Raw genomic sequence first — 19078 nt, 5'->3', positions numbered from 1 at the left:
GATACCTTGAAGCTATATGAAGAATGTGACTCTTAGAAACCCATGTGCAAGTCACAAGAATATCAGAGATTACTTCCTTATCAATTCATTCCTAACCCCTGAATAGAGTTCAGTAGCCGACATACCACTGCCAACTTAAACTTTTGATACTAAATCACACAAGAGTTCTGGTAAACAACTTTAACTTAATGTCTGATCCTGGGGTTTAATTGAAAAAACACAGTATAAACAGTAAAATATTATGGTATGCCTCACTGCCTAAAATGTATTTTTGAGGTGCTGCCTCATTTGATATGAGGCTTTTAAATAACTGAAAGATGTCTCCTACCTTTAACCAAGTGGTTCTCAAAGTTAGCTGCTTATAGAGCTGACTGGGGGAGTTTGAAAAAATAATGATGTCCATAACTCATCCCCAGAGATACTGATTTAATTGGTGTGATTATGCCTTGGGCACTGGAAGATTTAAAAGCTTCCCAGGTGATTCTGAAAATGAGAATTAGCAGCCAAAGTTGAAAACCATTGTCATAGCCTAATCTTTGCTCCACTGTCATGGGGCAGCTGTTGGAACCTGCAGAGTACTGGCTTACTAAGGTCCTTGCTACTGTGTTTATAAATCAGTGCCAGTTAAAGTAGTAATGAATACATGAAAAGACCCACCGGTTTGTGTGCAAAAACCATGGTAAGCTGATATGATCCCCTCTGATCAAAATCCACTGTCACCTGGGCTTACTAAATCATTAAATCCTAAACGCACCCACTCTGACAGAACCAGGAACCTCAATATCTGCATGTTATATTGTAGACCAAATTCTAGTCCTTGTGTTCAGGTCTCAAGACTTTTAAATGATACAGCAAAACGTTAGAGTTTAGAAGTAAAAATGCTCACATCCCTCTTGTTTCCTGAATGCTCACAGCTGAATAATAGATAAACAGAAGGGTCTAGAAGGGTTGAGAGCAAACAGCTTCGTCACTGATAGAACTAAAGGTATGGACATTTGAGTGTCTTAATATTTTCTCCACTGAGTAAAATTTACCTGTAAATTTAAGGATATGGCTGGGTACCTGCAGGTTCTCCCTTTTGGAGCAGGCTACTTACTGCATAGTGATGCAAGGAGCAGATGAATCTGTGAGTCCTGAAATCCGAGGAAAATTAGCATCTGAGCTGGGTATGCTCAGTTAAATAATAGTCATATTTTCAGAGACTTATTTCATCTTCATTGAAAATTTATTATACATAATGTATACAAAGAATGCAGTATATGCAGTATAGAATGCTTCTTATGTGCTTAGCTCTTGCAAGGTGCTGTAATTATATGAGAAAATAAAAACATTGTCAGGATGTTTAAAATCTAACTGGGAAGCCAAGGCATAGACATGAAAACCTAACAAGAATTGAGGGCATGACTTAGTAAGGCTAATGAGTAGGATGGATGTAAAATGCTCTAGGATTTCTTTGGGTGTGGTGAAACTCCTTGTGAGCTGAAGCTGTAGGGAAGATTTTGTGAAGCTGGTGAAATCTGAATTGGACTTTGATGGAAAGGATAAAACTGGGGAGAGGGAGGGAGAAAAGGAACTAAATGGCCTTATATACATTATGTACAAACCAGTCCAGCTAAATAATTTGCAGGACCCAGTGCAAAAATGAAAATGCAAGGCCCGTGTTCAAAATTTGCTAGGAATTTCAAGATGACTACACCAAAGTATTAAACAAAACACTGATACCTTCTGTATTAGTCAGCCAAAGGGGTGCTGATGCAAAATACCAGAAATCGGTTGGTTTTTATAGAAGGTATTTATTTGGGGTAGGAGCTTACAGATACCGGGCCATAAAGCATAAGTTACTTCTCTCACCAAAGTCTATTTTCACATGTTGGGGCAAGATGACTGCTGACGTCTACAAAGGTTCAGGTTTTCTGGGTTTCTCCCTTCCAGGGTCTTGCTTCTCTCTGGGTTCAAGGTTCCTTTCTTCCTGGGACTTGCTTCTCTTTCCTGTGTGTGCTTACTTCCCAGGGCACCAGCTTAACACTTCAGCATCAAACTCCAACATCAAAACTCCAATATTAAGAACCCTCATCTCTTTACTTTGCCATGCCTTTTATCTGTGAGTCCCCACCTACCAAGGGGTGGAGATTCAGTGCCCTAATGACATGGCCCAATCAAAGCCCCAATCATAACTCAATCACACCCAGATGCAGACCAGGTCACAAACATAATCCAATATCTATTTTTGGAATTCATAACCATATCAAACTGCTACACCTTCTAAGCACAGACAGGGCTCTGCACAACTCTATATGTCATATGCCCTTGAATCTTACCCTGTGAACAAATGAAGATGCCTTATTTGGGGTGGATAGTATGCTGTCTTTTATTTTGAACTTTTCTCTGGAAATTCCCTCTATTAAGGAGGGAATCAGGTACATAAAAAGCAGCCTGAGTGAACACTCATGAGTGAGAATGAGTTAGTTGGCTGAGTGAATAAAACATTGAGAGAGTAACTTCACTAAGTTTTAGTTTCTTAGGCTGCTTAAAGCTGATATCATAAAATGATTCAACTTGAGCAATTGAAATTTGTTAGCTTACAGTTTTGAGGCCAAGAAAAATGTTCAAATCAAGGCATCACAAGGGAAGACCAGCTGCTGGTGATCCTTGGCTCCTCTGCCACATGGCAAGGCACATGGTATCTGCTGATTTCTCCCTTCTCTTCTGGGCTTCATTGCTTTCAGCTTCCTGCTTCTGTGGCTTTCTCTCTGTATTCATTCATTTATAAAGGACTCCAGTGAGGGTCTAAATGCCATCCTGAATGAATTGGGTCTCACCTTCACTGACGTAGCCTCAGCAAAAGATCCTACTTACAATTGTTTTTATATCCACAGGAATGTGTTAGACTTAAGAACATCTTTTTCTGTAGTACCTATAACTACAAACACCACACTCCACCTTCTGGACCCCAAAAGGACATGTTCCTTCCATATACAAACTGTATTATTCCAACACAATATGCCCAAAGTCTTAAAGTCTGATTTCAATAACAATACACAGTACAAAGTCTCATCAGAGTTATCAGTATGGTCTGCCCTGGGGCACAATTCTCCTATGGGTATAGACCCGTGAAACCTAGAGAACAAGTTATCTGCTTCCAATAAACAAAGGAGGGGCAGTCACAGGATAAACATTCCTATTCCCATAGGGAGAAATTAGAAGGAAAACAGGGGTCATGAGACCCAAACAACAACAAAATGCTGCCAGGTATACTCTATTAGATTTCAAGGTCTGATAGCCATCTATGGAGCCTTGTTTTGTTCTCCAGGCCTCATAGAGTGGCAGTCCCACCCTTCCACAGGGGCCATACCTTCCCTGAAAACTATGGTACAGGTCCCACCCTCATCAAGCATCTGGGTAATGGCCAGGGTCTCAGCAATCCCCAAGGCATCTGAGAAAACTGGAGTTGTAACACTCTTCCTGAACAATGGGATGGAATGCCACCCTCTCCAATCACCAGGGCAGACTCAACCTTTCAACACACATAGGTGGGCCCTCTATCTTGGCCTGAGAAGAAGTCTTTGGTTCAGACCTCAGCTTTCACAGTCCTTGACTTGAAGTGATTTTTCCTTCAATCTGTCCATTTTCTGTCCCTTTTAGTCCAAGCTGACAGTGGCTCTATACATATTTCACAAAAAACTTGCCAGTATTTTATGTAGTACACAGGGTCCAAACCATCAGATAGTAGTAGGACTTTCCACAGATCCTTCCTGGATGACAGCACCTCCAATACTGCCTTGCACAGAAATGCCTGCTGTATCCATGTGTAAGTCACTTTAGTCAGCCAAAGTGGTGCTGATGTAAAATACCAGAAGCCTGTTGAGTTTTATAAAGGTTATTTATTTGGGGTAGAAGCTTACAGTCACAAGGCCTTATAGAGTAATTTACTTCCCTCACCAAAGTCTGTTGCCATGTTTCGGAGCAAGATGGCTGCCAGTCTCTGCAGGGGTTCAGACTTCCTCTTCCTCCTAAGGCTCTGTATCCCAGCTTTTTCCAATCTTAGCTGCTGGCTAGGATAAGGCTTGTCTCTCTTCCTGGAGCTTGTTTCTTTCCAGGCTTTCTCAGCTGTTCAGGGCTCTAGTCACTTCAGCTGCAAACTATCAGGTAAACAGCTCAGCTTTCTACCCCAGGCTCCGGTGTCCAAAACGAAACCCTCTGTGTTCTCCTTCTCCGTGTATTTACTTCCCTGTCTTTGATTGAGCATCCATTTATATAGCCCACAAACGGTAGGGGGGCGGGGACTCAAACCAAGTTGCCCTAATTTAAATTTAATAAAGTAAAAGTGAAATCTCTGAATCTAATACAATCTAATATGACCAGAGGAACAGATCAGTACAAACAAAATCCAGTATCTATTTTTGTAATTCATAAACAATACTGAACTGCCATACCACATGGCATACCAAGCCCTCACATGGAGTACTCTTCTCTGGGGACTTACCTTTTGTTTGGAAGCCTAGAATTTTCAAAGTCATCAATTTCTGGTTTCTTTGTGTCTAGGAGTTTAGTTCTCAGTTTATACCTTTCCTCTCACATTTTACTAATAGCTGCAAGGAGAAGCCAGACCTCACTTTCCATATTTAGCTTGGAAATCTCCTCAGTTAAATCTGCAAGTCATCACTTTCAAATTCTACCTTCCATCTGACATCAGAACTCAATTTCACCACTTTCTCTGTCACTTTAAATCAGGGATCATCTTTCTTCCAATTTTCAACAACACTTTCATCATTTTCATCTACACCTCATTGGAAGTACCTTTCACATGCATAGTTCTACCAACTGTCTCTTCAAAGCAGTCTAAGCCTTTTCTATCAAACAGCTCACTGTTTCTCCAGCCTCTAACCACTACCCAATTCTAAAGCTGTTTCCATATTTTTGGTATTTACAAAGCAGCACCTCACTCCTGTTCCCAAAATCCGGTTTAGTTTCCTAGGCTGCTTAAAGCAGATACCATGCAATGGGTCTGCTTAAACAATGGGAAATTATTTGTTTACAGTTTGGAGACTGAGAACTGTTCAAATAAAGGCATCAACTAGACAATGTTTTTTTCTCAAAGACTGGCTGCCAGTGATCCTTGGCTCCTCTGTCACCTGACAAGGCACATAGTAGTGCCTGCTGGCTCTCCCTTCTCTTCTGAGTTTTGTTGCTTTTAGCTTCTTGTTTCCCTGGCTTTCCCCCTGTTATTCATCCTGTTTATAAATGACTTCAACAATAGGATTAAGTCCCATCCTGAATGTGGGTTGTACCTTAACTGAAGTAGCCTTTCAAAAGATCCTACTTAAAATGGGTTCACAACCATAGGAATGGATTAGACTTAAGAAAATGTTTTTCCGGGGTATATAGAGCTTCAAACCATCGCACCAAGTTTGTAAGGGGTACACCAGAGTTAAATAAGGAGTGACATAGGCAGGGAAAAGGACTGAAGAACTTTGAAGCAGATAATCTTCAAAATGATTATCTGAGCCAAAGTGAAATGTGAAATCACATTTCCCACTCCTGAAGGTCGGAAATAAGGTGACAGATAAGAGAACCTCCTGTGAGAGGAGTTTGCAGAAGCCAAAGTGAAATGGGCTCCCATCTCTCATCTTCAAGAATGAGATGAAGCAGTGCATTCAGGAGGTATAGGACTTGGAAAAGGGAAAGTGTTTCTAACCTGTTATATGTTTAGAGCAAGAGCAATGGGTGGAATAGTGGTAGTTTCCTCGAGTTAAGATAACTTCTCTGCGTATAATTTAACTGGTGAGGTAAAATTGAATCCAGGGAAATGCCAGCATGTACTGCTGCCTGTGTGGGCAATTGGAATTCCCCGCCACCTCAGTTTACTTATTAGGATGCCCTGTCTGGACTTTTCAGTTCTGTTTCAACAGTCTGGAGTCAGTATTTTCACCAGAAAACCCCCGAAACATCTGAAAGTGTAGTCCTTCAACTTTACTGAGAGAAATGTCATTTCGATTCTACTGAAAACGTCCTGTTTATCTTTAATTTCTTTAGGACTCTGAAAAATATTATCCTGCCTGCTGATGAACTGTGTTTTCCCCAGAAAGTATTATATTTATTTCTAATGAAATAACATGAGATTTACTATAAAATGAGATTACCATTATATTCTTAAGTTATAAAACAGTGTCATAGCATGGATATAGGGTGCAGTTGCACAATATGGTATTGCAAAGAAATTAGATATTCATATTTATTAAATTGATAAATTTCAAATATAGCAAGAATCATATTTGCACATTTCATATTTTAATGCAGTTGAAAAACTGATATGGTAGAAGATTTAGTCAATGAGTATGTAATCCTTATTATTAATAATGTAATGGGTTTTTTGGTTAATTTAAACTTTTTTCTAATGCTTAATTATATTATATTTTTAAACTTATAGAATCCTGGTGAAATATTCATTATTTTGAGAGATGAAGTCATTGGTGATGCTGTGGAGATTGAATTTACATCAAATAATAAATGCATTAGAACACGGCCAGCACTTTGGAATAAGACAGTCTGGTGTATGAAAGCTCTTGGTAAGCATTTTTTATGCCTTAATTAATGTAAAACATCATCCTCAGTTCTTTTCAATAAATTTATGGTACATGGTTTCACTTCCTTATAGAAACTAATATTGTTCTGCAGGTGCTTCCTGTATTTAGTTTTCACATACAGAAGATTTTTATTATTCATTTGGATTTACAAAAGTAAGAATGTGTGAATTATTTGAGAAACTAAGTTGTATACCATGAGGTGAAATGATAGCCAGTAACTTAATTACGTGTTTTTAAATATGTCAGCAAAAAGCACTTTAATATATATCAGCTATTAAATATGGATCTAAAATTATTTGTTTTATTATAACATTAGATTTTGTAGATATTTGGAGTTGTACTAATGAACTTTCTCTTCTTTTTTTTTTTCTCCCTTTTTCTTCTCTTTGCCATGCCTCTGAATATATTTTTGGTTATTCTGGAAATCATAATTCTTTTTCACTATTTTATCACCTTGGTACCATTTCTATATACAACCTTTCCCTCTTTTCCTTATTTCATTTATGAAATTAATCATTTTGTTGCCCAACTTTGCTTGTAGCATGATGAATTATATCAGATTTAAAATTCCACATCTGCCACAATAATCGGACTGAAAATAACAATCTAAAATATTAGTTTCTGAATATTTTAATATAAATGGGGGCTACTTGCTTTTTAAATTATGGTGTGCTTTTACAATCAGAAAATAAAATTACTTTTAGAAATTTTATAAATGTGTACCACATAAAGTATTTTAAAGATACCCAATCTTATTATGAATTTGAACATTTAATAACAATGCTTAAAATTACAGAGTGTGTCACATGCATCCTGAGTTTTTTGTTCCCCCTTTAAGAATGTAGCTTTTATGTAGTATGCTTACAGAGAGCTTTTACAAACACTTACTACTATTATGCAGAGCATGTGTCCCCTCTATGGATTTTCTTGCATAGTTTATGTCAGAGTTGGATTATAGGAAGGAAACACTCTACATTAAGGATTTATAAATATTTCAGACCCTGCTTCTTGTCATGGACAAGGACATTCAAGAGGGAGATGAGAGATAGCTTGCTCTGCCTCTTTTCTTTCTCTTCCAAGGTCCCTACTTTCTGATGGCATGATTTAAAATAACTTAATGAAACAATTATTCTAATTACTTTCAGACTTTAAGTCTAGTTAGACTAAAATCACTACACAATAAACAATAATGGAAATGAAGAAGTATTTAGGTAGTATTTCCCAAATTGCAGATGATTCGCATTTTAAGACTATATGCTCAGTTTACCTAGCAGCAAAGAGCAGTGATCTGGGTTCAGATCACTCCCTCACTTACCAATTGTGGAACTGGTAAGCTGTGAGAAAGTTCTTTACCTTGCTTTCCTTCTCTGTAAAATGGAAATCATGGTAGGGTTTACCTCACTGGGTTATTTTTAGTATTAAATGAGATGATTTTTTGCAAGTGCTTACAAGGATTTCTAACACTAAGCATTCAATAAATATTAGTTATGATTTTATTATTCTGATTATTCCTTGCTAAGTCTTGGAGTGATAAACACACACACACATATTAAACAGTGTAAAGAGTAAAGCATGTTAAAGTTCAAGCTGTTTATCAGAAAACTAATATTCCATTTTCTTTGATATATCAGAATGAAGTTGTACTATGACAAAGAGAAACCTTTTCTAGTGGATTTAAAAGACAATGCATAACATTGTCCATGTGGTTACATCCAATTTGTAGTTAAAAAACACTGTTTGCAAGTTATGCAAATTAAACATTTCCAAGTCTTTCTCTCAACCTGTGTTTTCTGTAAATTAATAAGGAATTTTCTTCCAAAATGTTGGCTGTTATGTAGCAATACACAGGATATTTCCATGTTAATATGTGGGAAAATGCGTGGGAAATGCCTCGGCAGATATAATCCCTGTGTCTTATTTTCCTTGCTTCATGGCAATGTTTCTTGAACTGTTTTGAACCATATTTAAGAGCTACATTTTATATCATGATTGAGTACATACACAAAAGTACATAATTAAAACAAAGATTTTAAAAGCAATGCAACATGTAGAGAGCTTTGTTGTCATTCCTGTTTTTACAGCAAGAAAAATGTGAACAAACTGAAAAATCATTGATGTTTCTTATACCTGTGAGAGAACTTAGTTGCATGGAAACCATTCCAAAATCCACAGGCATAGGTGAATCCAGAGAGTGATTACTGAGATCTGCTTACCCGGAACAGAGGCCACTGCAACACTTAACTGATAGGAACACTTAAATGTAAATTTTTACAAACTGCTGGAGGCTGAGTGTGGACTAGCTTGTGAGAGATGGGCTTCAGTCTTGGAGATGTCCCTCACTTTTGTAGGTTTTACCTCCAGCAGCTCCACCAATTTCTCTCAGTAAAGATCCAAGCAAGATCCTTTTGTGGCTCTGGTAGTGGGGGGCAGGAGGGAATGATATTTCAAGAGCAACTTCCATAACAAAATCTTACTCTAAGGAGAAAAATCTTTGAATCTTATGCCATATGAGGAAGGACATTCCTTTACCAGAGGCCCTTCTGGCCTTCCTATCTTGCATGGGAGAAAAAAAGCTATACCACTCCACTTGTGAATGTCACAGCCCAGAGGCACAGACCCATAAAAAGACTGAGATTTAATCATAAAATTGCAGAATGCTTCTCCTTCCCAACACCTGACCACCATATCCAGTGAGTTCATGAATAATGACAATGTATTACAATTGAAATAGCTGCAGTATGCAGACTTTCTGAAGTGGAGTACTTAGGGAGGATCAAAGTGAAGACCAGAGACCAAAACAAGGACAACAGAGGAATCTGAAGTCTCTGGTACTTCCAACTACAATAAACATTATATACAGCCCAACTCCTAGCTAGATTAATATAATTTCTCTCTTCACAGACCTATTTATTTCAATTCTTATTACTTGATTCAACATGACTGGTTTCCACCAAAAATTTACAAAGCATGTCAAAAGGCAGAGAAAAGTACAATCAGAAGAGACGAAGCAAGTATCAAACCAATCTCAGATCTTACACAGATGTTGAAATTATCAGAAAATTTATCATAAGTAGTTAAGGATTCTAATAGAAAAAGTAGACAACATGGAAGAAAAGATGGATAATACAAGCAGAGAGATAGAAATCCTGTGAAAGTACCAAAGGAAATGCTAGAAATAAAAAACCTGGAGCAGATATGAAGAACTACTTTGATAGACTTATCAGTTGATTAGTCACAATTGAGAAAAGAATCACTCACCTTCAAAAGAAGTCCATGGAACTTCCCCAAACTGAAAGCAGAAAGTAAAAGGAAAAAAAATAGAAAAGGAACAGAACACCCAAGAAATGTAGGGCAATTTCAAAATGTGTAACATATGCATAATTGAATTCCCAGGAAAAGAAGAAAGAGAAAATGAAGCACAAGAAAGATTTGAAATAATAATGAATAAAAACTTTACAAATTTAATGACAGACACCAAATCACAGATCTAGGAAGTTCAGAGAATGTCAAGCAAGACAAATACCAAAAATACCTACACCTAGGCATGTCATATTCAAACTGAAAAAACAAACAAACAAAACACACACACACAAACAAACAACAAAAAAAGAGAAAAACATTATTTTAAGTCAGAAAAAACAAACCCCTTACTGACAGAAGAACATAGATTGAAATTACAGTGAACTTCTGGTCGTGAACCATGCAAGCAAAGAGAAAGCAATTATTTTTTAGAAGGTACAAGGGATTGAACCCAGAACTTCATACATGGGAAGCAGGCATTCGACCACTGAGCCATATCCACTCCCCAAAAAGTAAAATATTTAAAATATTAAAAGAAAAAATCCACCAAACTAGAATTCTATTATCTAGAGAAACACTCCTTCAAAAGCAAAGGAGGGAATTTGTTGCCAATAAGACAAGAAATGTTAAAATCTTTGAGGAGAAGGAATATTATGTAGAAATTTAGGTATACATAAAGAAGAGAAGAGAATTGGGAAAGGGATGAGTGAAGGTAAAATAAAATATTTTATTTTTATTTTTGTATTCTTAACTTATCTAAGAGATAACTTTTTGGAGGAATAGTAATAATATATATATGGGGTGATTACAACAGATGGATTAGTGAAATGAATGACAGCAATGTCATAAGGAATGAGAGGGAAAGATTGGGAATATTTTATTATAAGGTACCTGTACTGCACAAGAAGTGGTATAGTATTATTTCAAAGTAGACTTAGGTTATTTAAAAATTAAGCAATAGGTTAAAGATTTTTAAAAAGGAAATATAATTGATATGCTAAGAGAGAGACAGTGGAATCTGGAAAGCAAGAAAAAAGGGGGGCAAAGACAGAAACAAAGAACAAATGTAATGAATAAAATACAGTTACAAACATGGTCGATAATAATGCAACTATATCAACAGTCATTTAAATTTGAATAGCCTAAGTATACCAATTAAAATACATAGATTGTCAGTATCAATTTTTTAAAAAGTTCTAGCAATATGTTGTCCACAAGAAATATAAAGTCTTGGATAGGTTAAAAGCAAAGTGAAAGAGAAAGCTAAATCATGTTAACACTAATAAAAAGAATGCAGGATAGCTACATTAATTTCAGACAAGGAAAAATTATTGGGGAAAAAGAGAGAGCATCACATAATGATAAATGGGAAATTCTCCAAGAAAAAAATATTCTTAAATATGCATTCATCTAACAACAGAGTGTCAAAATAGAGTGAGGTAAAAACTGATAGAACTGCAAAGAGAAATAAATAAATCCACTACTCTAGATGGATGTTTCAAAACCCCTCTTTCAGTAACTTATAGATCAAACAGGCAGAAAACAAGTAAGAATATAATTGATTTGAACAGTGCTATGTATTAATTAAACTTGATTTAATTGGCATTTATAGGAACTCTATCCAGCAACAACACAGTATGCATTCTTCTCATGCTTATATGGAACAATCACCAAGATAGACCACATTCTGGGCCATAAAATACATTTTAACCATGAAAAAGGGTATAAATCACACAAAATAATTTCTCAGATCACAATGGAATTAAATGGAAAATCAATAATATACAGATAGCCAGAAATCCCCAATTATTTGGAAATTAAACAATACACTTCTAAATAACACAAAGAGTTTTTAAAAAATTATCAAGAGAAATTAGAGTTGGTTTGAACTAAAGAAAATGAAAATATGAATTATCATACTTTGTGGAATGCAGCAAAAGCAGTGCTTATGAGCAAATTTTAGCGTAAAGCACATATAATGGAAAAGAAGAAATATCTAAATTTATTAACCTGAACTTCTGCTTTAGGAAACTAAACAAAGAAAAGCAATTTAAACTTATATCAAGTGGAAGAAAAGAAATAATATAAATTACAACAGAACGTAAGGAAAATGAAAATGGTAAAATAATAGATAAAATCAAGGAAACTAAAAGCTGTTTCTTTGAATAGATCAATAAAATTGATATACTCTTGCCAAACTAATCCAGAAAAAAAGAGAGAATACATACATTATCAATATCTGAAATGAAGTAAGGGACATTACTAATGATCCCATGGACATTAAAAGGATAATAAAACAATAGTACGAACAACTGGAGGTCTACAAATTTGTTCACTTAGACAAAGTAGACCACTTCTTTAAAAGTTACAAATTATAAAAGCTCATATAGGAGAAATGGACTATCTGAATAGGTCTATATTTACTAAACAAATTGAATCAACAATTAATAACCTTCCAAAGAAGAAAGTGCCAGGCCCACATAGTTTCACTGGAGATTTCTACTAAACATTTTAAAAAGAAATTACACCAATTTCCCACAATTTCTTCCACAAAATAGAAGCAGGGAGAACACATGTGAATTCATTTGAGGCCAATATTTCCCTAATACCAAAATCAATTAAAGATGTTGTAAGAAAAGAAAACTACAGACCAATATCTATAATGAACAAAGATGCAAAAATTGTCAACTAAATATTAGCAAATTGAATTGAACATTATGTGAAAATAGTTATGCACCACAACCAAGTGAGATTTAACACAGGTATGAAAATCTTGTTCAACAGTTAAAAGAGAGTAATGTAATCTACGACATCAGCAGGCTAAAGAAGAAAAATCATGTGATTATATCTTTTGATACAAAAAAAGCATTTAACAAACTCCAACAGCTATTCATGATAAAAACTCTCCGTAAACTGAGAATAGAGGGGAACTTCCTCAACTTGATAAAGAATATCTACAAACAAACAAACAAACAAACAAAAAAACTACAGCTGACACCACACGGAATGGTGAGAAACTGAAAGCTTTTCCTTAGAATTAGGAATAAGACATGGATATCCTCTCTCACCAGTTCTATTCAACATCTACTGGTGTTGGCTAGTACAATAAGACAAGGAATAGAAATAAAGGTACATAGCTTGATATGAAATTCAGTGCTATTCTTTGCAGATAACATGCTTTGTCCATCTAGAATTCCCAAAGAATTGACAGAAAAATGAAACAAAATAAATAAGCCTAAGAAACAAGTCAGAGAAGTCTCAGGGTACAAGACAAGGACATTCCCTCTCACCACCCCTACTCAGCACCTACTGGAAGTCTTAGTCAATAAGAAAAGACAAAGAAATAAAATGTATACATATTGGGAAGGAAGAATTAAAACTCTCTTTGTTTGCAGATGTTATGGTTGTATATGCAGAAAATCCTAAAGAATATACAAAAAGAAACAAAAACTGAAACTAATAAGCAATTATAGCAAGGATACCAGGTTAATGTACAAAGGTCAATTGTTTTTCTGTATACCAACTGGAATCTGAAAATTAAACTTCAATGTCATTTACCTTAGCACCAAAAACTATGACGTACCTAGAAGTAAATCTAGCAAAATGTAAGTTTTATATGAGCAAAACTACAAACTCTGATAAAAGAAATCAAAGAAGATCTAAATAAATGGAGGCGGCAGACCTGGCCTAGTGGTTAGGGCATCCGTCTACCACATGGGAGGTCCGTGGTTCAAACCCCGGGTCTCCTTGACCCGTGTGGAGCTGGCCCACACGCAGTGCTGATGCATGCAAAGAGTGCCGTGCCACACGGGGGACTCCGCGTAGGGGAGCCCCACGCGCAAGGTGTGCACCCCTTAAGGAGAGCTGCCCAGCGCAAAAGAAAGTGCAGCCTGCCCAGGAATGGTGCCACACACACGGAGAGCTGACACAACAAAGATGAAGCAACGAAAAGAAACACAGATTCTCATGCTGTTTATGACAACAGAAGTGGACAAAGAAGAGGCAGCAAATAGACACAATAGACACAGAGAACAGACAATCGGGGTGGGGGGGGAGGGGAGATAAAGAAATAAATCTTTAATAAATAAAATCTTTAATAAATAAATAAATGGAGAAATATTCTATGTTCATGAATTGGAAGGCTCCACATTGTTAAAATGTCAGTTCTTCCCAAATTGACCTATAGATTCTCAAGCAACAAAATAAAACAGAAAACAAACAAAACATGAGTTTTAACAAGGAGTTTTGTAGATATTGATGAACTGATTCCCAGTTTGGAAAGATTCAGCATAGCCAACACTCAGAAGAAACAGTCCTAAGAGTAACACCACCCCAAATCAAGGTTTACTATACAGTGGTCAAGACAATGTGGAATTGGACAAGAATAGACATCGATTGCCATTGCTGAATGGAAGTCCAGGAAATTTAGTCTTACCTGGGTTAACAATGTGGCCAGCAAAAATTCAGGATTATGTTTCTAAAAGGAAGAAGAGAATAGACATTGTGGTAGGCAAGCAGCATCCTCTGTGAGAAAAGAGTACCTGTAAGACCAATTATACTTCTTTTCTTTCTTCAGATACCTCCTCTCGACTATTACAACTAAGTGTGTGCATATGCATATGGTCTGTTACATATAGTTTGAGTGATTAAGTGTGTTCTTTGAAGTCGTGGGACTGACCACTGGTAGTAAATAGAAAGGAAAATGGAAAAATAAACATAAAAACATTTACTCTTAGGTGTGATAATGGAAAAGGCAGTTTTCATCTCAGAGAGAGTAATCTTTGCCATTACTTTCTATGTTTAAGGTTTGCTCAAAAATATATACTAATTCCTCTATCTTATCAGTGTTTTAGTGAAATTATGTCACTGTTTTCCTGTAGGAGTTCAGTCTTGTTTATAATTTGTCTGTGTGGCTTAACAACCAGGTTTCCCATATCCTTTCAACCAAGGCAAATAATGTAGAAAATATTTTTTAATTTAACTTTCCACTTCATCAAAATAATACTTTCTACAGTAAAGTAACTGATTTAATTTAAGTATAACAATTTAATTATACATTAAACTCATATTTATTAAGCATCTGTTGCATGCAAGTAATTTTACCAAAGCTTTTCTAGAGCTACCTAGTAGAAAGAATCAAGCTAGTTTCTCTCTTCAAGCAGTTCTTAGTCTCTTGGGCATAAAAATGGGTGAGCAGGTATGTCCATTTATATCAGACCCAGCAAGAGGGCAGAGGCTCAACCTGAGTCATGCTTCACGGACAGAGTCCAATCAAAAGATCTCAAGGGGAGGGAACCAGCAAGATGGCGGTAGAATAAGGAGCTCCTAGAGTCAGCTCCTGCTACAGGACAGTTAGCAAACACCCAGAGCTCTCTGGAGCTAGCTAAAGCACCAGTTTGGGGGCTCCAGGAGGCCAGAAGAGCATCCTACAACGTCCTTGGGGGAGTGGAGGGAGGAGACTGCCTGTCAGCAGGAGCTGTTCCCCGGCTGGAATAGAAAGTTCCACTTCCCCAAAACAGGGGAGGAAGAGATGGCTGGGCACCAGTTTCAGCTATGATGAGGAAATTCAGTGGGCTACAGTATGATCTGAGAACAGCTAAGGTTTGAGCCCGTCCAGGTCAGAAAGAGGCTGGGAGATGCCATCTTAGCTCCGCGCCTGGCATGAGGGGAAGTGGGGTGGACTGAGAATCCCAGTGCTGATGGGGATTGGCTTCTTCCCATCCATATCATATTGCAGGTATAGCCTAGGCCCCAGTGCCACCTCCAGCAGGAAGGAAGCTGCGGGGACCTGTGCCAACCTCTCTGGGAATTTACCAGCCAAGCTGCAGAGAGCAGTGATTGTCCTACTCTGGCGGCACAAGCCACTCCAGGACCTTTTCTGTGCTGGGAATTGGAAGCTCCATTTCCCAGAAACAGGGGAGGAGGAGACAGATGGCTGTGAATTTCAGCTGCTGATTGGGAGACTTGGCTGGCTAAGAGATCACCCTGGGAACAGCTGGGGTGAGAACCAGTCCAAGTCAGAAAGAGGCCAGTAGCCACCATTCTGACTCAAATAATGGGAAAGAAAAGAATGGCTTTATTAACAATATTTTAAAATGGTTAAACCCCCAAAATTGAGAATTATTAAAAGGGTAGCATACAATTTACAGCATACATAAAGAATTTACATACACAAAGAATTATAAATAACAGTGTATAATAAGGTACTCCTCATTAATTTCTTATTTGTAATAGTATGTCCATCTGGCCCTCTATTACAATATTTAGACTTAGTCATCCCCAAGCCTTGGGACCTATTTTTTTCTTATGCTGGGGATATTTATTCACTAATTGAAATAATTTGGCATCAATTCACAACTTTAATTCAAGTCCTATTCTATATATGTGCTCAATTCTATAATTAGGTTCTTGCCTCATTTCTGTGACAAATACAGGCCCAGCTATTCCAGGATCCAAGTTGTATTTGATAGTAATTCTAGTCCTATCTTAAAATTCCGCCTATTTCTCAAGTTTTAATAAGACTGAGACTACTACATACTTTCTCCAGTATCTCAAGGGATCAGATTTTTACTCTTTAGCCATCAGGAGAGGTGTCCCTCTGTGCTATCTGAGTTTTCCTCATAAGTCAACCAGTTGCCTCCCTATATCTCTGCATAATTTTTCTCTCGTGTTCCTTATTACCATCTTCCACTTGCCTGCTCAGACACCACATATTACTACCTCGCTCAACATCCCTAACACAAATAACATATCTGGACTCTCACCTCCAGCTCTCTGGAAGATATTTTCTGCTCTACACCTGACCTCACTTCATTATCTGATCTGAGAGGATGGGTCTGGATCTGGGAACCGCACTGAGGCATAACAAACATTCTGAGATCTTACAGTTCTCAGAACTCTCAGTTTTCTCCCCACCCAACCAAACATTTTGCCATGTCAATGTTCATTTTTAATTATGGTCCTTTCAAACTTGGTGACAATGCAAAGAAAAACAAAAATTATATTAAAGTACAATTATGCTGACCAGTGAAAATAACCTAAGACGCTATTTTTTAGGTAGCATTTTTCCCTTCAGAGAAACCTCCACATCTTAACCTGATTCTTTAATTTGAGAAAATATCCTCTAGTTTTATCACCTCTCCTTTCCTTTCAGTTCAATAACTTGATATAATTACTTCATTTTCTAGAGCCACACCTACCTAATAGCGTGCATAAGTTTGTTTCTGAAAGGGACTGCTTTGTACTAAAAGAATTTGAAGTTACTATGGTACAAGCTTATAGCAAAACCCATAAAAACACATGTGAAGGTTTTAAACTAGAAGTATTAACTAATAACTAATTTTAACACAGAATGAAAAGGGTATTCCTTGGGCACTTGCAGTTCAGCTGGAAATAAATTAATACAGCAGGGGGGCAACCAATTAAAAGTTGAAAGGAATGCATAATAAATCCACAAAGACATAGATTCTCTGCATTAATTAAGAAACTGTGCTCTGGATAATATAAAATAACTTTATATTACTTTAAAAGTCCATGAAAAATATTTTAAGATGCATCAAAGATTAAGCTGAACCTCCATAGGAAAAAAAAATAGCAATTGATAATAACTTCTAAAAGTCATAATTCAGGGAAATAATTTTAACATATACTAAATTGATATTAATTTTGAGACATGACCAATTTCTTGAAGCCACCTATATTTATTTAATAATATTCTAATCAAAACAGTCGTGTTGGTTTCAGTTCCCTTGGAAACACTAGGTGGGTTCATTAATGTTTGCCATATGGGAAAAGGCTAAAATTGGTTCATAAAGGAACACAGCTTTTCAGACAAAACAAAAGAGCTCTTAAATTAATGGATCTGTGAAATATAATATTTTATGGGATTAGTGAATATATTGCTGACCATACAGAAATATCTCAAGAGTATAGTCTCCATAAATTACTTCAGCATGTACTCTCATCTAGAAGGACAGACCACTTAAATCATGGAGACAGGAAATGCCAACAAAGACTTTTGAATAGCCTGGAACTTGAGGTTTCAGATCTGAACAGAATTCCTTTTTCATTATTGTTCCTTTGTGAGTGTACTTTATTGGTTATTTGTGTCTGATGGGGACTAGAAGTTCCATTTGTCCCTACCTTTATACTCAGTTTTTGTCTTCACAGCTCAGTCTTAATGATACCATTGCATGTTTTGGTGATCTGACCTAGCTTTATGCATACTTACAGGGTTAGCTGTTAGTGCTCTACTTTAGTCAGTAAATAGTACAATTTACCTTCCCTCCCTTCGATTTGAGTCCTTAAAAGAGCTGGTTTTTATTTTTATTGAAAAGGTTTATTGCGGTCACCCCTCGGGCTGAAGTGTGGTTTGCTGGCCTGGCGGGGGAGCAGCCGCGGCAGGCCAAGCCGCTGCCCCCATAATAGGGTGGCTGGTCGGACTCACCGCCACCCCTGAAGGGAGCTCGGCATGGGCGCAGAGTGCCCTCGGGTCTCCCCTTCTCGGCAGCCATGCTTCCGCCCCTCCTCCCGGATGGCGCCACACGATGCCTGTGGGGCGGCACCCTTCTTCTTCTTTCTCCCTGCGCAGGCGCAGGGCGGAAAATTCCAGTCTGCCCTTCCCCCCCCCCCACAGCAGCAACAACAGCCAGGCGTGGGCGGGAAACTCAAGTCTGCCCTCCACCCCAGCAACAGCAGCCACCAATCACTAAACCCTGCCACTTCCCCCAGCAACAGCAACAGCCAATCCCTAACCACCACCCCTCCCCCGTCCAGTACCGCCCACTGACCTTTCGCCGGCAACCAATCAGAACAGGGCGTGGCGTCGACCAATCAGCCTTCCCCAGCCCCTATAAAACTGTTACCTCTCCCTCAATAAAGTGGACTTGCGTGTTTACCTTGTCTCCGCGGTAGTTCTTCTGCCGTGCGCCCTCCAGTCCTGAGAGCCCCGACAAGGGCCTGGCCTCCCTTGTCCCCAGTTCGTCGCCTGCTTCTCCGGGCGACCCCTTCGTCGCCGGCTTCTCCGGGCGACCCCTTCATCGCCGGCTTTGCCGGGCGACCCCATCAGCCCAACCGCGCAACCCCTGTGAGACCGATCCCTCGTCTGCTGCCGGACCGACCCCTCGTCCCAAGCGGGACTGACCCCTCGTCCCAAGCGGGACCGACCCCTCGTCCACAGCCAGACCCCACCTCTG

At 38.0% G+C, this 19078-nt stretch overlaps 1 protein-coding gene across 2 annotated transcripts in view; it reads left to right on the top strand.

The window, feature by feature from the left end:
• BANK1 (B cell scaffold protein with ankyrin repeats 1) overlaps positions 1-19078 on the top strand; it is a 371762-nt gene that overhangs the window by 95278 nt on the left and 257406 nt on the right. For both annotated transcript variants that reach the window (XM_058294914.2, XM_058294915.2), the window contains exon 4: positions 6428-6566. In XM_058294914.2, the coding sequence (XP_058150897.1) occupies positions 6428-6566 (139 nt within the window). The remainder of the gene's footprint in view (positions 1-6427; positions 6567-19078) is intronic.

This window comes from Dasypus novemcinctus, chromosome 1, assembly GCF_030445035.2.
Source record: "Dasypus novemcinctus isolate mDasNov1 chromosome 1, mDasNov1.1.hap2, whole genome shotgun sequence".
Taxonomy (NCBI): domain Eukaryota; kingdom Metazoa; phylum Chordata; class Mammalia; order Cingulata; family Dasypodidae; genus Dasypus; species Dasypus novemcinctus.
This window is presented reverse-complemented; position numbering and strand designations above follow the sequence as displayed.